Genomic DNA, 25809 nt, shown 5'->3' with positions numbered 1-25809 from the left:
GCGCGGCGCCCGGCGGCGCCATCCTCCCCTCCCATCCCCTGAACGGCCGCCGGGCCCACGTGACGCCGGCCAGCCAATAGCATGGCCGGATTCCCTCCTCCCCCCCCCCCCCCTCCCTTCCCTTCCCCGCCCCGCGGCGCTGGTGCGGCCGGACCGACCTAAGATGGCGACCGTGGAGCCGGTGAGCGCTGCGCCGCCGCGCGCCTCCCCCCCCCCCTCCTTCATCCTCCTCCTCCTCGCCTTCCTCCCCCTCTTTCTCCTCTTTCTCCTCATCCCCTGGTTGTCCTCGCTTCGCCCCGCTGGCACCCGGGGCTGTGGGGCGCGGGCGGCGCCGGGCGGCTCACGCGGCGCGGCGGGGGTGGCCATGTTGAGGCGGGCGGGAGGGCGGGCGGCCCCTCATGGCAGCGGGACGGGGATTGAGGGGGGAGGGCTTCGAGTCGGGGTCCCCCCCCCGCTGTCTGTGAGCACCCCGGGGTGGGGGCAGCTGGGGGTGGAGGGAGGGGGGTGGGGGCTCTTCTCCTGCTGTTCATGTGTAAAAATCCACTATCTTTTGTGAGGGAGGCGGTGCTGCGCGCTGGCCGGTTGGTTCTCGTGGTTTTCTCGCCTTTAATAAATAAAAATCGCCCAGTTTTTACTCGCGAGGGAGAGGGAAGCGCCGCGGTGTTGGTAAATGGCCTGACAGTTGGCCAAGGCCGCGCCGCGGGGGGGTGAAGTGGCCAGCAGCGCCCTTCCCCTGCTCGCCCGCCGGGCTCCAGCGCTTGGTTGTGTGCCCAAAACGCGACCCCGGGGTCAGCGGGGCCTTTGTGCCAGCTGGGAGCTCGGCAGGTGGGAGTTTGGTGGCCCTGAGTAATTGAAGTGGCACTAAAGGCATGGCTTTGACTCTTCTTGGCCTGGGAGCCTGTCTCCACACTGTGTTCATTATTCACTATTCTCAACTATTCATTAATTTTTGCACAAGCCCCTGATCATATATCAAACCAGGCCCGGCGCCTTATCTAGCCCCAAATAACTAATTTTACCAAACCGTTTCCCAACAAGTTTGCTTCCCCAGATCCACTTTATTCTGCAGTAGTTGCTGTGCTGCCCCAGTAAAATTAGAGGATAGGGAAACACTTCGTAACACCTCTGAATATTCTGCTTTGTTCAAAATATACTCGACTTAAAGAAACAAATATCAGCCGTAATTGTTTATTTTCAAATTTACTTAAATAATTTCTGTTTATTATCCTTTCAGGTGGCTCACAAGTCTCCTACCTACGCTTCAAGTTAGACCTACATTGTAACTGAGATCATAGATGCTTGATGTTGCATAAATCCTGTGTGATTTTCAGTTGTGTGTGTGTGTTTAGGGATCTGATTACCCTGTGATCATAGGGAGCGTTCTTGCAGACCTTCAAAATCTGGACCTAGGTTTGTAGAGAAGTCTTTTTTAGCAAACGTGATAGAAGTCATTGCAAGAAGTATTCTGTGCAACTGCAAGGTAACCTCGATTCTCTAATTAAGTTAAAGGGGAAAATAGGCTAGGGAGTGAAAGAAAAGGGCAGTATCAGCTGTCCCTCTTAGCCCTGTGTGATGCTTCCCTAGTGTGAAATGTGTCTCTGCCAATGCAGAATACTCATTGATGCATTTCTTTTTAAATGCAGGGTCCTGCTCAAATCAGTGATGTTTATAGAACTTGCGTGTTCTCAAATGTAGCATGCATTTTATGTCCAGTTAAGAGGCTGGAAAAGCTATTGAAACTATTTAGGAATATTGAGAATCGAGGTTAGGGTACTGTAAAGACTTTCGTGGAAGTTGGGAAGAACAGGAAGGTTATTCTAGGTAAATATAAACCCACTGCACAGGGTGCAAGGAAAGGAAAACTTGGACCTCTGCAAAACTGAAAGGTTAAGGCTGTCAGCTTATCTTGTGCTATCCAGGTGGTTGCTCTTTTAAGATGATTCCAGATTAATTTGCTAGAATATGCAGAAATGTGTCCTATTAGCGTGCTTGTATTTGTAGCCTTTGGGGGTTGAATGTGATAAGATAACAGCGTGCAGAGGTCCACAAAGTCAACAAGAAAACCAGTAATAACGCTTTAGTAAACAGCAGTTTACCAAAGGTGACTCTAAAACGTAGCCGTGCAGAGGCTAAGTTGCAAGTGGGGATAAATTGCGTGGAAGTAACTCGGGTGGGAGCACCCGATCCCTTATCACTCGTGCTGGAAGTGGGCATCGTGCTTGTTTGCTTTGCTCTGTGACAGTTACCTTTACACCTGGGCAAGTGCAGGTCTTACGAACTTGGTTCCCCGTTTCAAGGCTAAGGTATGCAGGTGAAACTCAAGTTACGGATAGCTTGAAAAGTGCTTGTTTGTGCAACTAACCATCAATAGGCAGGGCTCAAAGCTAGCCCGCTCTGTCTTTAAACGAAATAATATGACTTCTGAGGGGTTACAAACAGTGGCATAGAGCCTGGGCATTCTAGGAAGTTCAAAATAGCTCCTGAAATACAATTTATGCTGAAAGGTATTTATTTTGTATTAGTGACAGACAGTATGTAAAGGAAATGCAGGTCAGGTTGAACTTCAGACTTAGTCTTAAGCAGGTCTTTCTGCTGAAGAAATGTCAGTGACCTGCTGTGGCTGAAATCAGTGCAGTATTCAGGTTTAGTACAGTGAACACTTACTCCTGCATGTTTCTGAAATGCAGGATAAATGTGTCTTGGGTGCTCGCTGAGAGCTTCAGTAACAAGCTGACTTCCTAACTGTAAATTCCCTTTCTGACTGAATGCAAAGCTTCCTATAGTACTGTAAAAGAAGGAGGGCGTTAGATGGTTTGTAACCAAGAAAAACATTTTTCTGAAAGCCGTTCAAGAACAACTGTATTTCACAGAGCATATGAAATTTCAAACTTATTTGAAATGAACACACAAAAATAGCATATGAGACTGAATCGTGTTGCTTCTGCTGAGGCTGCCTGCAGGTGTGGAGGGCATGGGAAATTTCGATGACAAAATGTGACCCCTTCAGCAGCTCTGTGAAGATCAGTGTGAATTTTGAGGGGACAGAGGGAAATCAGCTGCAGGATGTTGGTAATATGCCTACAGTGTGAAAGGGAAATACAGATTTTAAAAAGGAATTAATGACTTTTTCCTCAATGAAATTAATCTTTTTTTTTAAAGCTATTTTTAAACTAGAAACCTCTAAGTAGCCGCTCATTCCTAAAGTCCTGAAACCTAGTCTGTTTTAAATTGTTTGTGCTGTAAAGATATTACAAGTGTGGTCTACAGATGTGAATGTGCTGTGTGCTGTAGGTGGTTTTTTAACGCCTGCAAATGACACTTTGTCATTTATTACATAGTGGATGTAAGGCAGTGAAGTTTTACCGTTTTAAAAGGGTTTTTTGCTAGATGTGCAGAACAGTTGTTCAAATGAATAATCTTTTAAAGAGCACTCTGTTTTTCTCATATCCACTGCTGTTTGTCCAAGTAGCTTGTGTACGTTTCATGCTTTACAGTAATCGGGCATACCCGTGATATGTCCAGGACTTTGTTTTTCTTTTTGTGCTTGAAGACTGATCTCCTCAGCAGCCATACGCTATTAAATAGCTTTAAATTAATAGCCAGGGCAGCAGCAGCATGCAGACTGGCACGCGATGTGGCAGCACAAGGGCAGCCTCTTATACAGGTAGAAAAACAGACACTGAGATGTTTTGATCCACCGTGTAACCTTTAGACTAATTCCAGACCTAAGATTGTGAGTTAAATGTTGAAAATTTGATGGATACTTTTAAGTAACCACTTTTAAGTAACTTTTATGTAACCACTGTTTCAGAAGTCAAAAGGGCTGTTATCTTTTGCTTCTTTTAAAAGCCAAGATTATATTTTCTGTAAAAACAAATGTCTCCTTCAAACTCTGGAGGAAGCGTGTGGCTCTTCCACTTCAGTCTCTTGTTCCTGTCCTCCTGTACACGTGTTGCGTTTCTGTTCTAATTTGGTGGGATGTTGCTGTTAAAATCACGTCGTAATTTGTGTTCTAACAGCAAATGCCTTTCTAAAAATCTGTGGTGTTGTCAGTAATAGTGAATGCTGTTAGGGTAGGTGCTCCCTATTAGGCCTTGGTTACGTCATGCCTAAAATGTATTTGTCCTGGTGTCTGGAAAGCTATTTATCAGTGCTTAATTGGTAGTAGGTGGCTGTTGGTACCTTTCTTCCATCTAGTAATACGCATGCCACACAGGAATGAATACACAGAGGTAAAAATCCTAAGGGTTGGGTATCAGTCCTTCAGTTCCAGTTGCTCGTAAGAATACAGAGTTTATGTTGTGTTTTCTTATGACGCATACTTAGTTGTAGGTGGGCCTAAATCCTTTTTTTGTCCAGGATATTTGAGATAAATAAATAGATTTTGGTTTTGTACTTTGTGGATTGTTATCCTAAGCACAGTGGAGTAGCAGCTATCTGCAGTAAGCGCCAGGAGATAACTGACAGGCTTTTGCCCTAGACTGGAGCATGCATTTATCTTGTTCTGCTGGGAACCCTAAACAAGGAGGTGGATGTAACTGAGCTTGGTTTAATGCAAGGAAACTTCACAGGCTTCTTCCACAAGCTGAATCCTCTTAACTTTCAGCAGGAATGCCCAGCAGTGTGAGGTGGCATCCTGCTGGGACACAAACATCTCTTCTAACTGGACTTCCTGACCAACTGTAGGTCATTACAGGAGCAGAATGAGGTCTGGGCAGCACCTGGAAACGCTGGGTGAGACCTGGCAGAGCTGGTCGATTCTCTTAAATAGCCCAACCTGATTAAGCAGCATTTACTGTAAGTTGTCCTCCCTTCCTGTCCCCGTGGCACGCACGCCTTCCTCGGATATGTCGGTCATTACGCGCCGCGGAGAAGGGCTGAGTAACGCCAATTAAAGCCACAAGTGTCAAGGCAAGTAACGTGCAGATGCGCACAGTCAGTAAATGCTGAGTAGGCGAATGTTTCACAGACTTCTGCAGGCTCATTCCTACATCAAAAAGCATGTGGGTAGTGAATAAATGTCACTCGTAATTACGTGCTGTGGTGTGTGTGAGGAGCAGGGTTGGCCCCGTGAAGCTTTCCAGTTGGGCTGGTAATGCTACCTGGTTTATTACGTCTGCTTTAAAAGCAGCAAACCCAGTGACAGCTTAGCTTAATGGCAGACGCAAAGTCAATTTTAGGCTAAAGGATGCGTTGGGTATGAGCAAGAGCAAAATATTACGAATAAATTTTAATCTGGAAGTCCAGAAACTGCTGGTGGAGGCGGTCTGGCTTTAAGTTAGTAGTGTAGCAGCTGCAGGATTTCAAGGTGCGTGTTGTTAAAAATGTATGTGGCATAACTTTAAGTGATGCTGTATCCACGGAATCACTGGAAATGTGTGTTAGGTGCTTGCTTGGGGCTTGCTGTTGAATTTCAGTGCCTGGAAAGAGGTTGGGCGCAAGGAAGAAACTTTGCCAGTTAGTGAAGTTGCATCGCATTGTATTTGATTAATGGGAAATGCTGTACAAATATTTCTGTCTGGTCAGAATGGCGAGATAAATGCAAGATGAAAAGACGTGGGAGCTGGGATAGTTAAATAGCTAAAAATTGTTTTCAATTGACAGCACAGGGAAATAAATGGTGGCACGAATTAGCTGCTTTAAGCTCCTGCCTGGGACCAAGCAGAAAGCAGCGTTGTGGCAGAAAGCTCTGCTTGCAGCTTCCCACCTGTTCCCGAGTTGATGGTGTGTGCAGCTGTGCCTATCCTCAGCGGGCAGCCTGGTCCCGAAAAATTCCTCCTCCGGCTGGCTCTGTTCTTGAGCGGAGCTGTCTAATCCTGAGCTGTGGCAGCAAGCTGTCAGGTGCTGATTTGGGGCAAGAGCCTGAGATGTTCACCTGTGAAAGGTGGCCATCAGTACACGGGGCAGGCGCTGGGGCTTGTCAGGTTCTTGTGTTGTCTGCAGGTGCTACAACAAATCTCAAAATCAAAATTTCAAATGTGAAATTGAGCACGTGCAGGGCTAATAACATATAAATAGTGATAGTTTTTTATCGATTCTTTCAGTTACATTGTTGTACTTCTGGAGGAGTGACCAGGGAGACATTAGGATCCACCCTTTGTATGGTGACAGCTCTTGGCTCAGCAAATGTGAATGAGATTCTCAACTGACAGCATTTTTGTGAAGATGCTCTGCATCTGTCAGAGTCCTTGGGATGTAAATCTTCAGTGCAATAGCACTTCTAAATCAATCCTAAATATTAGAAGTCACACTGTGAATGAAAACAAGCACTATCACAAAATCCTGTGTTTAGTTTACTTCTAAAACACCAGTAAGATTTTTCTGATTATTTTTTTTATTTACACATCTGTTTTCAATAACTTTTCTAAGTTGCAGATGGGGCAGCACTGCAATTGTAGTTACTTGTATGTCTTCACCTCTTCCAGCATAAAGAAAACTGTAACCAAAAGGGAGATACTGAAATACCTCTTAGATGTATTTGACAGCCTCTGAGCATTAACCATCCCTTGTGTGCTTAAGGGAGAAGGTGTCTATCTGATTGCATCAAATTAAAATAAATGGGGCTAATGCTGGAAATTTTATTTAGATAAAATTTGAAGCACTTGCTGACAATATTTTTTTAAGAGCTGTTTAGTTTTTTATAACACTGAAGGAGATTTGACGGATTGCTTAACACCGTGCGTCTGTGGGTTTGTCAGTGATGGCTCTCATTAGGGGATCTTGAGGAAGCATTTCTTCTCGGGAGAGGCAGGAAACATTACTACCTGCCCCTTGCACTGAGTGAATCAAAGCAGTATCCTAATTGTCGCTGCCCCTCGTAGGCCTTCTTGTTTCAGTCTTCTCACTGTGAGCATGGGGGTGTATGAAGGCATTCTCAAATCTGGCAGAAACTATGTTTAGCTTTTGCACTGTGATCTCCGCTAGTTAAACTAAGCGTGTTTGGGTTTTCTTTCCCGAGCCTAGCAGTGTAATTTCTCTGAAGCAAAACGTGCTTCATGAACGGCACTTGGTCTGTTGATAATGGAAGGAAAATCCGTGTTAAGCCAGATCTCTAGATGTGACCTGAGGAGTTTGCCAACTGGTCCCGTGGAGGTTAAGAAGTGCTGGTTGTTATCACTGGAAACCCATTCCACTTTTCAGCAGCTTCGGTGATGATAAACTGGAAATTGCTCCCTTAATTAGATGACTAACTTAATCCGCTGATTTCCTTAATCCACTCGTGCGCTGCTTTATTCTTTTAAGACCACAAAGATTAAGTTCAGTTTTAAGTACTACTTCTGCATCGCTGCTCTAAGGGATGTCCAGAGTCTTGGGACCTGCTGTAGTTATTATGGTTTATATTTACATATACCAACATGCTTTTTTTTCCTGGTAGCTGTAGGAAATGAGCTTTATTCCTCATTTCTGGTCGGCACTATTCTAGTAGGGACTGCGGATCAGGGAGAGGTGGCAGTAACTGGGGGAGCATTGGCCTCACAAAAATGCTTTGTTCCTGCTCTGAAGGAACGGCATTAGAATTTCAGACCTGACACAGTGGTTTCTCGAGTGACAAGCTTGAGGGGTTTCACATGCAGAGGGAATATATTATTTCACTTCTTTGTGTTAAAGTATATTTGACATCTCTCGTACTCTCTGGAGATTTGAGAAAATAATGCATGGAATCCGCCTCATCTGTGGTAAACCATATGTGTAATTAAATTGCAGTTTGACATTCGAGAGCTAATAGTTCAAACACGTATGTTTGGTGCCTGAAGCCTTGTTAGCAGTGATACTGAAATAAAGGTAGTTACTTACTGTTTTGTATGGTACCTGATTTCAGACCTTAAAGTTCTGGTCATGTCTCAGACTTGTAATAACATTTTTTTTCTAAATAAGCGAGGACTGCATGTCTGTTTCCAGTGATGCTTTGTCTGAACCGAAAATTCACATTTTCATTCTGAAACATGATTGTTCTGGGAATGAATTTAGAGGCGCATATTCTATATAACGTGCTGTAATGTGTATTCCTGAAATAACTTCTCTCAATTTGAGACAGTGCTAAGTGTGGTAAGTAAACAGAGATGGAAACGGATGGTGTAGGAAGCAAGTCAATGCAGAGCAGAGTGTGAATTCGTGCAGCTAGTATTATTGGACCCGTTCAGATGGCAAAGAATAAAGGGATGCAAATTCTGCTGCTGTGGTGTGATTTGTCCCCCCCAGCCTGAGATGAATTAGAGGGAATTTTTAGCTTCAGCATCTTAAAGTTACTTGAAAGAGCTGAGGTACCTCAATAAAAATTGAGAAGGGACTTATTAATCTCCTTTCTTCAAACAGGAAACCACTCCCAACCCTCAGCCTTCAGAAGAGGAAAAAACCGAGCCAGCACCTACCCAGGAGGTTGCCAGCCCTGAACAGTATATTAAGCATCCACTACAAAACAGGTAAATAGTACAGAAGCATGATGGAAAACTTGCCAAAGATGGAAGAATGCCTGTGGCTTTCCAAATGTCTTATTTACCTTATTTGTTTTCTAGCAGCATTTTGAGTGTGTTCTGAAGATCTTTGCAATGAATGAGGGTGTAGAGAAAATGTAATCTGATCCTGTTTGAATTTAGAGCTTTTAACACTTTTCAGAGTGTTGTCATGGAAGTTGAAATCTTTTCCAAGTTTTCATACTGCAGCAAGGAACTTCTGCAGACAGGTAATGAGAGAGTACAGGCATCCCATTTAGGCGGAGGCAAGCGGAGATTTTGTTGCTTTTGTCGTCTGATGTTTTAAGAAGCTGCTGCCTGAGATGAAGTTATTGCTGAGCAGAACTGAAGGTCCTTCTGTTCTGCCTCATACTTCTGGCAATTAAGGTGCAGTTGTAAAGGCTTCTCATATTTCTTCTTGGGCTTACTTCTTTGTATCTTACGACTTTTCTCTCATTTAGAACAGGAAGTTGTAGAAAGTGAGTCAGCCTAAGAGCTTATTATTAGACTTGGATCATCTGGGTGGTTGGTGTCTGCAGTTACAATGTCATTACCTGTAGGAAGCACAGCAGAAGAAACCCTGCGGAGTAGTCATGCATGCGTTTGTGTCAAAGTCTCATTAAGAGAAAGCTGCAAGGTGCTTGAATTCTCTTCTTTAACGAGGAAGACGTGGAGCAGCAGTTGAAAGTAAAGATGCTGAAAATCCTAAGCCCTCCTTACTAAATTCTGTGTGCAGCATGCAAAAATAGGTGCTTCTTAAATTAGTAAGCTGCTACTGCTTTATGACTTTGCTGTAGAGACAGTGAGGACTTCTCAAGTACAAAACTTCTTGATAAACCTGCGCTTGGACTAACTTCCTGCAGGAAAGCAAGACTAACTTCCTGCAGGAAAGCAATCTTAAGCTCAGCAGGGTGAATTCCTTTAAATGTGCGCAGAAGCGACTCCAGCAGGATGCATACGCTTCAAGCAGAGCAGCTAGGAGGTAGTTTTTCCCCAAACTGCAGTGAGCTGCAGAGCTGGGGAGTCCTCAGCACTTACTGTTGATAAGTGCTGCCCCGAACTGAGCATGCTGCCAAGTGGCCCCTTTACTCTTTTCTCTCCTGTAAGTGTTGAACAAACACGGAGAATCATGCTGTGCTACGTGCATTTCATTTTCCCCTTATTTTCTCCTCTCTGCTTTTATCCTTCCTCTTTTTCCTGTAAATGCTTTGCTTAAATTGTTGCTGACACTCTCTTGGAAGCGGTCACGGGGCTATTACTAGAAAAGGGTAAATTTCCAAAACAAGGTTTGAAGTGTCAGGAAAGGCCACAAAACAACAGACTGACAGCAGGTGACTTCAGGAGTACTCTGGGAAGATAAATCCACTCTAGTGCTAACTTGAGTGAGCTCAAGACTACTGAAATGATCAAAATGAAAAATAAACCTGTTTTATTAAATGCCTCTTCAGATATCCTCTTCCAGCATTTCAGACAATGCTGTTTAGATTCTTAAATAACATCTTCGAGTGTAAGGGTTCAGTTTATGCTGTGTGTTGTACTCAGTGGAGATGATGTTGAAGAAAATGGAGTGGAAAATTTAATTTAATCTTCGTGTCTATAGCTCTATTTCAGGAGTTCAGATTTAAAGTTAGTGATTTTGTACAGATGGTTGCCGTTAGCAACAAGCTCAAAGCAGCTTCCTCTCCTAGTATTTGGAATGCTTGGGAAACTTTCGTGTCATATTTAAAACTATGGAATTATTAAAATTATGTTTTGGAACTTCCCTAAAGAAATTATGGGAAAGGGAGCTGTGTTCCTAGTTTGACTAGTTGATGGTGGTTGAGATCATAATTGGTTATTTGTGGTAGGAGACTGTAGTTAACCAGTGGTGATGAGGAGAATCATCTGTGGCTTTGAAGCTGAGTCATAGAAATGATCCAAAGGTATTTAAGTACATACCTGAACGGGAATAATCAATTCTCCCACGATTCTTGTATCTTGAACACAAATACTGTTGACTTGCAGAGTTAGATTTGAGAACTGAGGTTTTTCATGTAGCTTATTGATGAAAATTGGCTTCCACGCTAGTCTGTTGAGATTTGCATATAGTGATGCACAATACTGAACTTTATTTGTAAGGTGCTCAAATTTCTAGATGCTAATTTTTTTTATATTCTTTTCCCCTTTAGATGGGCACTCTGGTTCTTTAAAAATGACAAGAGCAAAACTTGGCAAGCAAATCTTCGTCTGATCTCAAAGTTTGATACTGTTGAAGACTTCTGGGCGTAAGTAAAGGTTTTGCAATCTGCACACTGCTGGCATACATTAGCAAAGTTTTATACCAGAGTCAAAACATGAAAAGAAAAGTACTCCATTAACTACAGTTCCTCGGATACAGTCTGAAATTTGTTTACAAAGTTGAAGGTGGGGTCTTTGAATTAAGTTGGAGAATTCCTTTGTATTTGATGCACTTTGTTCTGCTGATAACACCGCTCACACCTGGTATATGTGATGTAAATAATACACAAATATGATTTTCTACACACTAACATGAATTTGTAAACTCTCATTAAATTCTCATAGCTTGCTCACTTCAGATGTGCAAGAGTTTCTGAATCTGGAGCATAGTGCTTGGAAGACTGAAAATTAATGGCATCCTTGAAAGAACTTTATTAGAGGTTAAAGAAGAAGCTACTTTCATTCTGAATTGCAAGTCTGCAGAAACAATTAGATAGGCTCAAAGAACAAGAACAAAGCCTGTGAAGGGAGCACTGTGCTTTCCAAACGCTTCAGTTAAATTCAGGTGGCTGACTTGGAAGGTGTTGCCTTCTGAAATGATGGAATATGGGGAAAAAAATCTGTGTAAAGTGGCATGAGACTGAGAACAGAAAAAATTTACTACGTGCTCTGTCTTTGTTAGGTGCTGCATGCTACCTTGAGTGTTAGGGTTCCTAAGGTTTTTGTTGCGTATGTTCTTTCAGACGCCATCAGTAAGTGAGAGAGGGTGTCTCAAAGTTTGGTATAATTAAACTCATCAGTGAAATTAGCACCATCAGGGAAGAAACAGATGAAGATGCTGAACAAGTATTTATCAGTGTAGTCTGCGGGAGAGCAGTGGGATTCTGTTCTTGCAACCAGCTTGTGCATTCCTGCTGTGGGGGAGGCTAAAGGTTGTGTAAATGGTAGTTTGCAGGGTATGTGATGAGAGGTCAGATTAAGTTCATCAGTAAAGTTGGTTAGGGGTACGTTTTTGAGGTCATAATCAAGACTGGTCTGGAAAATTAAGGTTTTAGGTATCTCTGTTCTAGGTGTAAAGTCAGCAGCAGCTGAGAATTTATGCCTCCCTAGCGGTCAGACTGGGAAGTAGGGGTGTTGTTTTGGGGAGAAATTAAGGTTAATGTGAGCTTAGGAGGAAAGCTGGTAAATCCCTAAGTTGTTCTTTAAATTCCTGTGCCTGATTCCTAGTTGTTAGGGTATCCCAGTAATTAGTTTCCTTTCTAGCACTGGACCATGACTGAATGTTAGTTGGTCTTGGACTGAAATCTACTGTGATGTGCACGAGCCTTTTTCTGAAGGCAGACCTTAACAGTGCAGGAAACAAAAGCATTCCACTCATTGCTAGAAGAAGAGACTGTGTGCCCTTTTGGCCTTTTTGCTCTGAGTTGTATAGCTGTGAATTTAATTTTGAGTATCCTTTGGTTTGTTCATTCAGTCACCTGTTCTTGCCTTCCGAATTATTTCAATTTGTACTTTCAGACCTCCATTCTTCAACCACAGAGTACTGTAGCAAATAAGATCAAGTTGAATGTTCATCTTAATAACTCTGCAGAGAGAGTAGCCTTAGAAGTGTGCATTGTTACCCTTATTTCATGTATGGGGATAGGATACACACGCACACAGAACTTTCTTTGTTGCCATGAAAGTTCAGTGAGTTAAGCTTCTAATAATCGTCAGAAGGACGTTTAGAAGAAGGAATGGTACTTCTGGAAAATACTAAGGTCTAAGAACCCAGCAAGTGGTGATAAACCAGGTTCCATTCTGCTTCTGTAAGCCCAGAACATGTTAGAGCTAATGCTTTTGTACTGCTGAAAACTACTCAGGTAATAGAGTTGCTTCTGAAATAACTATAATGATGTTTAATTCTTGTATTTTATCGTCCTGTGTATTAATTTCTTTTTAAAATTTTGTATTTTAAAGTAATGCTTATTTTTTAATCCTGCTTTTTTTTTCCCTTCCAATAGTTTATACAACCATATCCAGCTCTCTAGTAATTTAATGCCTGGTTGTGACTACTCGCTCTTTAAGGTATGCTTGCTAACCATTTTTTCTTCAGTTGTGGATGTTGATCAATAGTTTCACAATTAAGCAATACACTGTTCAAATGTTTCACTTCAGACACATAGGAACATAGTTGGAGATGTCCTGGAAGTGTCAATTTTCAGGAAGTCTCAAACATATGCCCTGTGAAAATCAGATGGCTAGTCAGTGGTTCTGAAAACGCAAGTAATTCCTTCAACATTTAACATAAAGACTTTTTAATCTGCAGCTATGTTTGTCTCTAGGTTTGTTTGTGTGAATAATTAAGTCTCAGTTTATATGATGTGGAAGGATTTTCCAACTCTGTCAGTTAATGTCACGTGAAATGAGTTAAGATGTGTGAGCTCTATGCAAGATCGCAATGTTCTACGGTATTCTGCATGCACCCTACCAGCCAGGTGCACAATATTCCTATAATTAATGTTCACAGCACCAGTTAAATGCCATACTCCTTAGGCATGAAACAGAAAATTGTGCATGAGGCTGGCAGTTAAAGCATCCTGACAGTGTTCAAGCTAGCAATAGGAAATGCTGAGGAGAAATTACGCGTGAAATCCCTCCTCTTGTCTGGAGCGGGCATTTTATCTGGAGCTCTAAATTAAATCCTAATCTCTACCGAGTGCTTCTAACGTACAGCTTCCTTTCTGGATTCCGATACGTAAATGATCCTGTAAGTACTGATGCCTCGTTCCTCCTTTCCTTATGAAACACAGCCACTGGCTGGGCCTCCTCATTAGGCTGTATGCAGTTTGTAAATCCCAGCAGCTTGAGGCATGGAAGAGATGGTGATGCTTGGGTTTGGGAGGTAACAGTGGTTTTGGTGACTGAGAAATGTTACTGGTAAATGTTAAGCATGACCCGTCTGCAGGGCCCACGGTTTATGTTTTTATCAGAATCCTAAACTTGTCTTTATGTGCATCTATTCTGTTTGCATATTATCAGCAAAAACTTAATTATTAACAAGTGTGTGGAAAAGGTATAAAATTGGCAGCTGTTGTGGGCTTCTGAGTGATCTGCTGTTGTCCTTCAATCGTGACCTCATAAGAGCTCCCCTTAAAGGTGATGAAGTTTGAGCTCTGCAGCTGCCAGCGAGGGTGTTAAATTTGAGAAAGTGAACTGGCAGCGCTCCATCCTGTATGCTGAACGCTTAACTGATGTGCAGCTCTCAATAGCCACTTCTTATCTGAATTTCTGTCTAGACATTTACCTTCTTTTTTCATGACTAACTTTCCTGAAGAGCAGTGTAGCTGCTGGTGTGGGAGTGGCAACCAGCTGCTTTGCTGGAGCGCTGCATCCAGAGTCGTTAAATTCAGTGCAGGGCCATTGGTAAAGCATGAATGAGACTGCGACCTGCTTCTAAATGGTCTGCTGGTTTTTGTGCTCCTAGCAATTAAAGCCCTCTTATTCCCAGCCTGTGTATGCAGGAAGTCACTGAGATAGCCTGCCAGGGTATCTTTCAGCAAAGTAATCATCACGTAAGTCAAGCACTTGGCCAATGTTGCACCGAGTCCAAGATTTAAAATAAGGACTACAGAATGTAGCTGCTAATTTTATCTGGTTTCAGAGAGGACAAAGTGAGTGTTTGACTTTGCCTGTTCCCACAGTTTCCTTCTGCAAACTTCTGCATGAGCTGTGAATCTCCTGTAGAAACAAACAAAAAGAAATCAGTAGAGAAAGTGTACTTTTAAAGCTGTTGTGGAGCTTTGGTATTGGTATGAGACTGTTTTTGGACAGGGATGTAATCTTAAACTATACACATCTTCTCTTCTGGTGCAGTTTCAGTTATCACTGGTCTTTTGGTTATTCCTGATGAAAAATACAAACCAAATCTGATGTAACTTGTGACTGTTATTTGCAGGATGGCATTGAACCCATGTGGGAAGATGAAAAAAACAAGCGAGGAGGCCGATGGCTAATTACACTAACCAAGCAGCAGAGACGAAGTGACCTTGATCGCTTCTGGCTAGAGACAGTAAGCATTATGGCCTCAAAAGTCACAACTTTTGTTTATAGTTAACACTTTAAGTGCTCTGTTATTGCTGTACCCCACTATGAACTTTGAATTTCCTGCCAGCAGAGCATCCACATGCAGGCTGTATTTTATTGACAGGCTGTACATGAAGCATGATTTTTCCAATTGATGCTCAATGTAGTGGTATGTTATTGAATACTTTCTTGCAAAGGGCAGTGATAAGGGTGATTGTACTAACTTTTTCCTGCAGAGTATCCTAGATGTATTTGCAGAGCTATCAGTAATACTTTGTCTTGAATGTGAATCCCAAATTTATTTTAACTGCTCAAGGATAATGGTTTGTTTTACAAATACTCTTACAAGGGGATGGTTTCCAGGTTTTGGTTTTGCTGAAACTAGTTTCAGATTTGTTTTTTCTTCATTCTGTACTTGTCCTAACACTAAGGTAAGAAGGAATAGCAAAATCTTCTTGTATACTGTAAAAGTACTTTTTTTCCATTGCTACTATCTGTTTTGGGGTAGATTTTTTTTTTGGAAATTAAATCTATTTCTAGAGATGATATGGGTTGCAGTAGGTGTACTGTGGAAAAGAATACAACTGTGCTATCTAGGAAACAGCTAAGAGTAGTCTAAAAGATACTAATAAGGTCTGAGTTCTAGGGGCGTCTCTTACAGGCAGTGTAATGCAAAGCAATTTCATAAAATTAGCTTTTTTTTTTTTTATTGTTATTATTCCCTGCTTGTTTGAGAGGAAAGCATTCTGCCTCTTGACAGGAAAGAATGGCCTTCAGGATCAAAGCAAAGATGTGCAAATACAGGAGCTTTTAGGATATTTCTAGTCACTGTAATTGTGATTTCAGGAAAGGATGACAGACTGTGGGCACTGTCTACCCGAGTAGACAAGACTTGGGCATTTGTGCATTTGGGCTTTCCACCTGAATATGTGTGGGCCCTTCTGACTCATCAAAGCCACCTCACGTGGATTGGAAACATACAGTCTGTATAAGCTTAGGCTTTGCTTTTTGTGTTCTGACAAGTAATGGCACAGCCCAAATAGCCAGGTGACTGATTAATGCTCTAAAACAATCCTGTCACTTCTAAATTCTATTAACTATTTACAACTATCTCCAATAAAAATCAAAGTTGCTTCCTTCTGGAACAAATTTTTATTAAAATCTAAGAATCTTTACCATTAACTGTAAACTAAACATGACTTGAAGACTTTCCCGCTTGTATAGCATTTCTGAAAAATGTCCTTGACTGTAGTGCTTATTCAGTGTGGTGGTCATCTTTGCTTACATACCTGCCAAGGCTGTTGATCAGTATTTTTGAATGTTTATGAGTGGTTTAGCCTTAAACATTTACAGCTTTCATTACTCAGTGACGATGTGCATGCTGCAGTTGGGTGTAACATTTGAAGTGTGTGTAGTTAAACGTAACTTTCTGTTGCCTCGATGAAGTCAGCCCTTGCAGCTCAGGGGTGCTGAAAGACCTGCTTTGTTCAACGTGTTGCAAGAGTGTTGGATTTCCAAATGTCATAAGCAATTCTAGAAAATTAATGTAATGGCAGAATACTGAATGTAATGTGCAAGTGAAGCAAACAAGTATTCGTTTGGCGATGAATACTTCAGAAGGATAACTACAAGAGGTTCAGCTTTGAATATCTAAAAATTGCTTGTTGTATGATCTGAAAGGTGAAAACTTTAAGCATCACTTTGACAGTGGTATAGTGACATAGCTTAATCTGAGGTTCCTGAGGTGTTACCGCTTTTGCTGTTTCCAAACTTTGCCATTAGAAATCTGTGGGGATATCCTTGTGTAATTCATATGCTTGTGTTGTTGCATGTGCACTATGCTGTTCGCAATGACTGATAGCCACTTCAGAGTCTGTGGGAGCTCTGAAGCTTCTGCAGTGTGTTGATAGGAAATAATGCTACATCCGATTGCAACTTCGATGAAAAGTGGTGTCTGATTTGCCTTTGAATTGATACCTTTCAGAATTGAAGTTGGATCTTGTATAGCTGCCACATTGCCCAAATAGTTTTACACAGGTTCTTCCCAGGTAATGAGTGTAAACTACTAAAACTTGAGATTTGTCTACCTGTGTGTCAAGTGTACTTTAGAAAGAAGATTATATTCCTTTAATTCTTCATGTTTTTGGATCGGGAGAGTGGGAGACATAAATGATCATCTGCCGGAACTTGCAGCTGTCAGGACAGGAGAGAAACTTGAGGGGGATACCCTACTGCAACTCAGTTAACAATCGCTTGTAATGCTTGAAATTTTAATATGATACTCTGATAATTAGAAGCTCATTGTTCCATGGCACGGGGCTATGAGCAGTAAAAAATATTCCTCCCAGTCCTTCTTGTACACAGTGTTTTGTCTGTGAAGTGGGATTCCGACTTCGGACTGCTGCTTTAATGGTTAATCTTTATTTTGTAGCTGCTGTGCCTTATTGGGGAGTCATTTGATGACTACAGCGATGATGTATGCGGTGCTGTTGTTAATGTTAGAACTAAGGGTGATAAAATAGCAATATGGACAACTGAATGTGAAAACAGGGATGCTGTTACGCATATAGGGTAAGTAATGCCATTTGCCTTGTTGCTTCACGTTCATTCAAGACGCGTTTAAAGCCAGTTAACTTGGTTAAATGTGTGCTTTTGGCAAATGTAATCTGAGCAGAGCTGTATTCCAAATTCAAGTACCTCAGTACAAAATTGCTTGCTTTCTGTAGTTTTTATGGGCTTACATAGGAACTTCGTTGCACAGCTGTACTCTGTTTGCTGTAGCTGAGAAATGATCAAGAATTGAACACAAATCTTAGCAGAATATTTTTGTTTCAGAATATTTTTGTTTTCATCATAAGTAGTGTCTGGAAGTAGTGTAGATTCTATTGCAGCATGTAGTGGCTAACAGCGACAATTTAATGGCACTACAGTCTTATTCAGACATGAAAGGTGATTAACAATATTAACAACAGACAAACTACTGTGGTACGCATCTTGTGCTGGTAGAAAATATCTGCTAGGTTTGATGTAAGGTTATCAGAGCGCACTTCAGAATGGCATTAATGACTAACAAAACAGCTAAGATACCTCTGTTAGAGAACTAACTGCAAAAGTTGAGATTTTTGTAAACTGACCCAGACTTGAAGCTACGCAGTCCGCTACCTGCTGTTACATCGCCAAAGACCCTACATCAAGCTTTTATTTAACAGTTAAAATTGGAGTAGGTTATGGTTCTGTAAACTGCCCCATTATGATCAGGGTAAGTTAAAAGAATTAACTTAGTGTACAATTTTGTTAGAACAAGCCCGTTCAGCTGCAGACTGGTTTAGTCAGAGCTTGCAACCTAGAGCCATTAGTAGCTTGCATCTCTTACTCTTTTCTAAGCAACACAGTGTGTAAGGGGCTACTGCTACCTCTGTCTCTGAAGTCAGAAGATCCAAGATGAGCTTTTTCCTCGAGCTCTTGTTGGGTAGCTGCCCATGACAGTGCTGTAATGAACTGGAGGCGGGTTCCTGCTTTCTCCAGGTAGTTAAAGAAAAGACAGCAAGTCTGTTTAAGTGATATGTGTACTGGTAAAAAAAACTGTGTTCCATGGAATTGCTTTTTAATTTGGTTTAGGTTACTTTATCACCTCTGGAACTGTGGGCCTTGACTTTTTCATAGCTCTTTTGCATGTGCGTGGGGGATTATGGCTTGATTCACATAAATGCAGCAGAATCCCTGTGCTTGATATTTATGTAGTATATTTCTTTTGACAAGAGCTTGTCCTAACTTGTATGGTAAGTTATTGTTCATACAGAACTGTAAGCTGATTTTTTTGATGGAACAAGCTAGAAAGAAAAATTCTGTTGAAAGTCTTTATACCTGAGAAAATGATTCTAAATAGGCAACTATTTTCTCATGGAAGCATCAGCAGATGTTAAAAGCAGGTGTCCTGTTACTAATTCCTTCCTAAGAATTGTGTGTAAACTGTTGTTCTGTTTCTGTTCTCCAGGAGAGTATACAAGGAAAGATTAGGACTTCCTCCAAAGATAGTGATTGGTTACCAGTCCCATGCAGACACAGCTACTAAGAGCGGCTCCACCACTAAAAATAGGTTTGTTGTTTAAGAAGACACCTTCTGAGTATTCTTTCATAGGAGACTGCGTCAAGCAATCGAGATTTGGGAGCTGAACCAAAGCCTCTTCAAAAGCAGAGTGGACTACATTTAAATTTGATTTCCATCTAAATGTTGCTAAGATTTGTGAGGAGTCTCATTCGCCTTTGTCTTGTACTTCTGTGTTCAATTTTTTTCTATTTTGGCTGAAGTAACCATTACCAATCAGAATTTTAGTACACTTCACCCCCCTGAGTCATAAATGTTTTTCCTGGCCCACTCTGTGATAGCTTGGTAGAAACATTATTACAAAAAAAAAAAAAACAAAAACACATTTGTTTATCCACAGTATTCAGACAAGTTGCATTTCTGTACCTGCAGGAAATTACTCTGTTTTACATTTGCATTGTATGCAGTAACATTTTGCTGGTTTGGAAAAGAGTATGGTGCATACAGTTTTCTAGCATTTTTTTATACAGCATCACTTTTGCTGTAACCTATGCTGATGGCTGCTAGATTAATTTATTTGTTTTCCCTATTTGATAACATTAGTGATATTTTGATTTCAGTTGTTTTTGCTCATGTAACATTGGTGAAGAATCTGGGAATATGACAAAGGTGGAATAAACATTAATTTTTTGCATTCTTTGGTAATTTTTGTTTTTTTTTGTAACATCAAAGCTTTGATACAAATTGATGCATTTCAGTCAAATCAGTGATCTGTTTGTGTGATTTCCTAAACATAATTGTGGATTTTTTTATTGTAACACCATAATTTACATTCCTTACTAGAAATAGTATGTCTGTTTTTGTATCTTATGCTGTATTTTAACACTTTGTATTACTTAGGTTATTTTGCTTTGGTTAAAATGGCTCAAGTAGAAAAGCGGTCCCATTCATATTAAGACAGTGTACAAAACTGTAAATAAAATGTGTACAGTGAATTGTCTTTTTGACAACTAGATTTGTCCTTTTTTTTCCTCCATCTGTACAGCAAGTATTTGTACTTCTTGTGACAAGGCGGTCTCTGCTGTGGCTTCTATTGTAGTGTCTTCCAAGAAAGATGAGTCTGGAGCTATAGTTTATTGAAACTTAATAAATCTTAGGTAGCACCCTAAACGAAAGTGGAATGATATTGATGTGGCTACTGTTTTTTCTTAGTGGTTGGTCTAACTGATCATGGCTTGTGCTGTTTGACTTTGGTGCGTACCAAGGAGTTTGAAGGTACTTGGCCGTTTGGGTGCAGGTGGTAACTACACTAAAAGCACTGAAGTGAATGACTCTAAGGAGATGAAGTACAAGCAAAGCGCACAAGGTAGAGACGTGGCTGCAGAGCAGAAGTATGAGGCACTAGGTAGTTTGCTATTGCGCGTGTCTTGCTATGAAACAAAGCTTTTGTTGGTCTGAAAGATCCCACGGGAGACGTAGGTTTGTTTGACATGCAGCATTAGGGGGAAATTTTGGAGGAGAACATTGTGTTAACTTTCTGTTTTGAGTACAGTGTAAGAAGCTTTTTCTATATAAAAGTAGAGGATACAGCAAATTGATGCTGTTGTTAATATCCTAATTCTTAGTCCTTTAGGATCTTGCCAGGGCTATGTAGCTCTCTAGTTAAAAGCAGGTGCGTTTGAGTTTTTTTGGTCTTTAAGTGATAACTCAGAGCAAGTTTAGTCACTGCGGTAATGAAGCTTTAGTTTAATCAGGCTTTTAAATCTGCCTCTGATTAAGGCACTGAACAGTGTTTCTACTTGCATAGATAGACTTAAACACTCTCTTGCACGTTTTTTAAGAAATATGTTAAGTAGAGCATTAGGTGATACCAAAAAGGCATTATGTTAGCTTCTGAATATCTTATATCTATTTCGAAGAAACACTTAGAGTAGCTATCTCTATCTCATGCTACTATGCCTTCAGTATTGGTCACTAACCAGGCTGGATGTCGGAGGTGCAGAGCTGTTAGGCTGTTTGTAAGCTGGTTTCTGTGGGTTCTGGTGTAACTGGTTGCCTGCCCTGACTCTGCAGGAGTGCTAAGTAAGGTGGGTTTGTTTAATAGGGCCATTTGTAGGCTGTCATAGGCCCTACCTGTCTTCCAACTGACTGCTCCAGTGAGTCATCTCTTCAATTAAAGTAGGCTCAACGTTTCTGTAAACTATTTCTGTTCTGTATCATCAACCTCAAGCTAAGTAATACTTAAATAGCTTTGACACTTCCTAATAAGCTAGTATGCATCCTAAATCAGTGATGTTCGTATGCTTGGAGAAGTTAAGATGACCTGGTTTCCTGAGTGGTAACATTGGATTGTCTAGCTGTAGCTAACTGGTTGTCTAGCACTACGTAATTTGGGAGCGCTGTAGCCAGGCTTGCTAAAAAGAGCATATTTCAAAAACGTAGATAGTGCTGTCCTTCTGTAAAGAACTTGGGAGTTCAAACCAAGTGCTCTTGAGAAAAGGATGGAGTGTTGTTTTTGTTTAATTTCACTACAAGGCTGAATGGAATATCGTTCAGGGTAGCTGCATTTTGTTCATCTGGAAAGGTGGTTGACTGTATTCTCAGTGTGGCCTCAGGTTTCTGAGCCTGTGCCTGTTTAAGCAGCCAGCTGACTTGCACCATGATTTGAAACCTTGCAGTAGGTTGATTTGAGGTTGCTCGGATAGTAACTGCTGTGTTTCTAGGAGACTCAAGTGGAAATTAAATTACGTACTTGCTTTATCGAATATCTAACCGATGCCTGTGACTTCTTGCCAGAAAAAACAAATGACCGTGAACCTTGTTCTCTCAAACTTGCAAATAGCTTTGTGCTGCATAATGTGCTTCTGAGTATAACAGTGGCGTTTGTATTCTACAGGATGCTGTGGGAGAAAGCTGAGAGCTGTCCCATCTGTGTATTAATAAAATAGCCACAGGCTTATAAAACAAAAAGGTGGTAAACATTTAAGTTCATTTAAGTTCATTAATGTCATTAAACTTTTCAGTAAATGGGTAGCCATTGTCAATTTCTTGCAGTAAGCCTGAGGAGACTGAAGAGTAAATGTCTGAAGCATCAGTTCTGAAGTGTGTTCATATGGTACAAAACCAGTAAAGCAAGGAAAGAAAAAACTGTTGCTGTACTCAAAGAGGTGCAAGAAAGTGCCAAAATATAGCCTGGGAAGAAGGGGTGACAGATGATGAGGAATGTGTGAACTAACAGCATCTGGGTGTACTGTAAGTCTTGGAACATGCAGTGCTTTGCATTGTCCCTTGTCCAGCTGTGCAGTCACTGTCTTGTGTTTCAGGCTGTCTGTAGCTTAGAAAACTTAATTTTTAATGAGCTGCCCAAATTCTGGGAGTTTGAACTGGTAGTTTTTAGCAAACCTTAGGCTGAACTCAAAACTTCCATCCAACGTAATGTTACCTTTTCCTACAGAAAGGCTTGGAAACATATTCTGGACTCCATGGGACCCTTACTAAAAGCAAAAGCATTGTTAGTAAAGTGGCATGCATTTTCTCTTGTACGTGTAAGTCTGGGCCTGATGGATTTAAAACTAGATTTTTTTGAAGAACATTCTGCACTGTGGATTAGTAACCAACATGGTTGAGCTTACGAGTTAAATCCATAGGGCTGCCGGACTGCCTACCCCTGAAGTTTTAGATGACTTCCCTGTGAATCCATTGCCCTCTTGAGAACAGGCAGTGGTTTCTACAGTTCTGACTAGCATTTCATTGGGTCTTGCAGTACAGTTCAGGTGTAGAACATGTGCCTTTCCACATGGAGCAAAGTGTTGGCTTGCTCGGGAACTTTGTGTGTCAAGAGTTTACTTTGTTCAGGTGACTTGGTGTTTTCTGCTGATGCTTGTGTGCTTTCTTCCTCCCCATCTCTCAGCTGCCAGTTGAGAAACAAATGAAAATGACATCAGAAGTAAAGGGTTTATACCCAGCTAGTTCATTTTGAATCTGTCCCACCTAGACCTGGTGAGCAGGAGTGCAGAACGTACTAGCAAGCAGTGTGGAACCAAACCTGCCTTAGCTATCGATGCACCTGCTGAACCTCTCCATTGCCATTTCAAAGCTGCACAAGCTGTTAACTTTGATCATCATGTATTTTGAGCCCTCCGGTGTAGTTGCTTGAACAGAATTACTGCCCTTCAGCCCCAAAAGCTTTGTGTTCTACCAGAACTTGTTTGCTGGAATCTAGTTCTGCAGCAAAGCCTTTCATAAGCACTTAAATCCCTTCCCGTGTAACAAAACCCGTGGTCGTTTCTGTTCGTGCCTGGCGCTTCCCCAGAAGACCACGGGATTCCCCAGCCTTCCTGTTCTTGGAGTGAAGCAAATTCTGATGTCCAGAGCTAAATGTTAAATGTGAATTGCGGCTGAGCACATGATTGTTTTGCTTCCCAGCACTAACTTGTTTTGTGTGATGCCTTAAATGTAAAAAAAAAAAAACAAGCAAAAACCTTCTGGCTGAAGTCAATCTGTTGGTGTCAGTTGCCTGCTAACCAAACGTAACTCAGTTGTCTTACTCCCTGCTAGTACTGAGCCAGTGATGAGTTTAACCATGCATTTGTGGGGTTTGTGATCACCTGTGCTCCTGTGCTTATCCCATCTCTTTTTTTTTTTTTTCCCTAAATCCTGGTCCTTTTCAGCTTTATTAAAATGTTTTTTAATAAAGGTAAAAACCACACTGAGTCCAGTCGCTGCTTTTTTGGTCACTCTGATGCTATGTGGAATTCCACCTGTTGCTAAACCCAGATAAAGACTGTGTGACTTCTTTGGCATAATCTTCTTAGGGGATTTTCCTTAATTTTTTTGTTTTTTCTTTTTTTTACCTCTAGCCATGTAAGTATGATAGCAAAACTGATACTTGAAAGTGTGTGTGAATATATCATAAAAGCAAAAATGACTCATCTATTTTTTCAAAGTAGAAAATGACTGTTTTTGTTATTTCTAAAGGATTTCTTTGGATGACTTTCTGTAATGAATTCTTGGATTTTGCTTACAGTAGGTAGTTAAACGAAAAAATACTGATCTGATGTTGTGCCTGTTAGTGTTACCTAGCAATTGGAGCCAGCCTCATAGGCAAGGTCTGGCGTTCTCTGACATAGAGCAACTTTTTTTGTTTGAACTTTCTCTTCCTTCGTACGAACAGGGTAGTTACCTTAGTGCATCTCACCCTGAGCCATATAAATATGCAGAAAGTATAATGAGAAAAATTGAAAGGTACTACTTTATTTCTGTAGTTTGAATGAAAATAAAGCTTCTGAGGAACTGAATGTCTCTGCTTCTTGACTGTATGGGATGTTGAGAAACGCAAATCAAGGACAAATGAGGAGTTGAAATGTGTTCAGCCTTCAGGGGCAGAGGAGCAGGGGATGAGGCCAGAACTAAGGGTTCCTTAGACCATGAGGGTTGTTTAAAGGTATCCTGGGAAGTAAAAACTCAAAGTGGGATTCAAGCACTTGCAGGTTTAGCTGGGAAGTAACTTAAGTCTAACACTTAGTTGCAAGGAAGTGGTGTTCCTTCCTTTTAAATACTTTTGAACAGTTCAAGGTTTTTTCCTCTTCTAGAATCCATGCATACACCTGCAATACTTACAGAAACCTACCCTCGTAAGTAGCCCCATATCCTCAAACTAACATTTGTTAAGATTGATGAAGGTCACCTCCTCGGATCATATGGATTTGTCTCATCTTTCACCTTTGTTACCCTGGGAATTTACTCATTTTGGTTTTATTTGGCACTTTTCTACCTTAAAAAAAAATAAATGCATGGCCTCTTCCCCATCTTGTGTCAGTTCAGAGGGGCCTTTTCTTTCCACGCTTTATAACGTGCAAAGACTCAGGACTTCCCCAGCTTTGCTGAGCTCAATGCTGAGTGTTAAAAATGTTTGACCGGTTTTTGGTCAAGGCACCAGCTTCCAGGCTGGGCTGGGTGCAGCTGGGCTTGGCTCTGAGGTTAGTACGTTTGCTTGGAAAGGAAGAGAAAAGAGATTCCTAGGGCTTTGTGTACGTATTTAGGGGGGTTTCCAAAGCTGAGCGGTGACGGCGTGGAGAAGGCACGTCGTGACAGCAGCTTTTCAGCTCTGCGCAGGAGAAAGGGAGGAGAGGCCAGCAGCAGAGAAAGAAGGAGCAGAGGCTCATGAGGGCACGCCACAGGGCAGAGAAACTATGACTCAGCCATGCCTGGGCTGCTGGGGCAGCGGAACAGCCCTTGCTGGATCTAGGAGATAACCTAAAAGACTATTAAAATCCGTAGGTTTTGTCCTAAAGAGCTGTTTGATGTGCGATATGTGCAGCATGAGCTCCGAGCAGCGTGCTCCAGCCGAGCTTCCCCGGCTGCCTTTGCCCTGCAGTTTCTCATAAGGTGGACTTACGCTCGCTTGAAACGCAGCCGCTGGGCTGTGAGCATCCAGCAGCCCTTTCGTGGAGGCGAAATTTCAATTTTTGTGGAGGTGAAATTTCAGAGCAGCCCGGCAGCAGAGCGTGTGTGAGCTGTTCCATGCCTCCTGATGGCATTCGGGGGCGGGTGACTCACAAAGCTGGAGGCTCTGTGCCAGAGGGCTCAGCAGGCAGGCACGGTCCCGGCGTCAATGCCAGCGAGGAAACGAGTACCAGTGGTGGCGGTGGGGACACGTGGAAGGGAGCTGGGTTGAAGCATTCCCTTGAGCAGATGCTGAGCCTGGAGTCAGGTGTGGTAAAGGTGGAACGAGCCTTACAGTTCACTCAGTTTTCCCTCCTTCCCTGGGGTATCTTACAGAGAGTTAAATTGACTTTGTGATCTCGTACTTTATTTATTGGCAAACACCAGCGAACACCAAGAGCTCTTTCCCAGTATTTTCTGCCCTGTGGCTTCAAGTTTCATTTGCTCCGTTCTTAGCTCTGTTTTTCACCCATGCAGAAAAGTGGTTGGCTCCTTCCTGGGCTCCAGCACCACCCCTGCCTTTTGGGCATCCTCCTTTCCCTGCATGAAGAGCAGAGCTGAGGGGACGTGGTCACACAGCAAGGAGTG

General features: G+C 41.8%; 1 protein-coding gene across 1 annotated transcript; it reads left to right on the top strand.

Annotated features, from left to right (window-relative positions):
* Nucleotides 1-79: 79 nt before the first annotated feature.
* EIF4E (eukaryotic translation initiation factor 4E) lies at nucleotides 80-23257 on the top strand. The gene is made up of 7 exons (XM_068681784.1): nucleotides 80-181; nucleotides 8314-8420; nucleotides 10619-10714; nucleotides 12671-12734; nucleotides 14605-14718; nucleotides 17164-17303; nucleotides 18727-23257. The coding sequence occupies exons 1-7, from the start codon at nucleotides 164-166 to the stop codon at nucleotides 18839-18841; spliced, it is 654 nt and encodes a 217-aa protein (XP_068537885.1). The 5' UTR covers nucleotides 80-163; the 3' UTR covers nucleotides 18842-23257.
* Nucleotides 23258-25809: the final 2552 nt, after the last annotated feature.

Source organism: Anas acuta, chromosome 4 (assembly GCF_963932015.1).
Source record: "Anas acuta chromosome 4, bAnaAcu1.1, whole genome shotgun sequence".
In the NCBI taxonomy this organism is placed as follows: domain Eukaryota; kingdom Metazoa; phylum Chordata; class Aves; order Anseriformes; family Anatidae; genus Anas; species Anas acuta.
The sequence above is the reverse complement of the archived record's forward strand: the minus strand, read 5'-3'. Positions and strand labels throughout refer to the sequence as shown.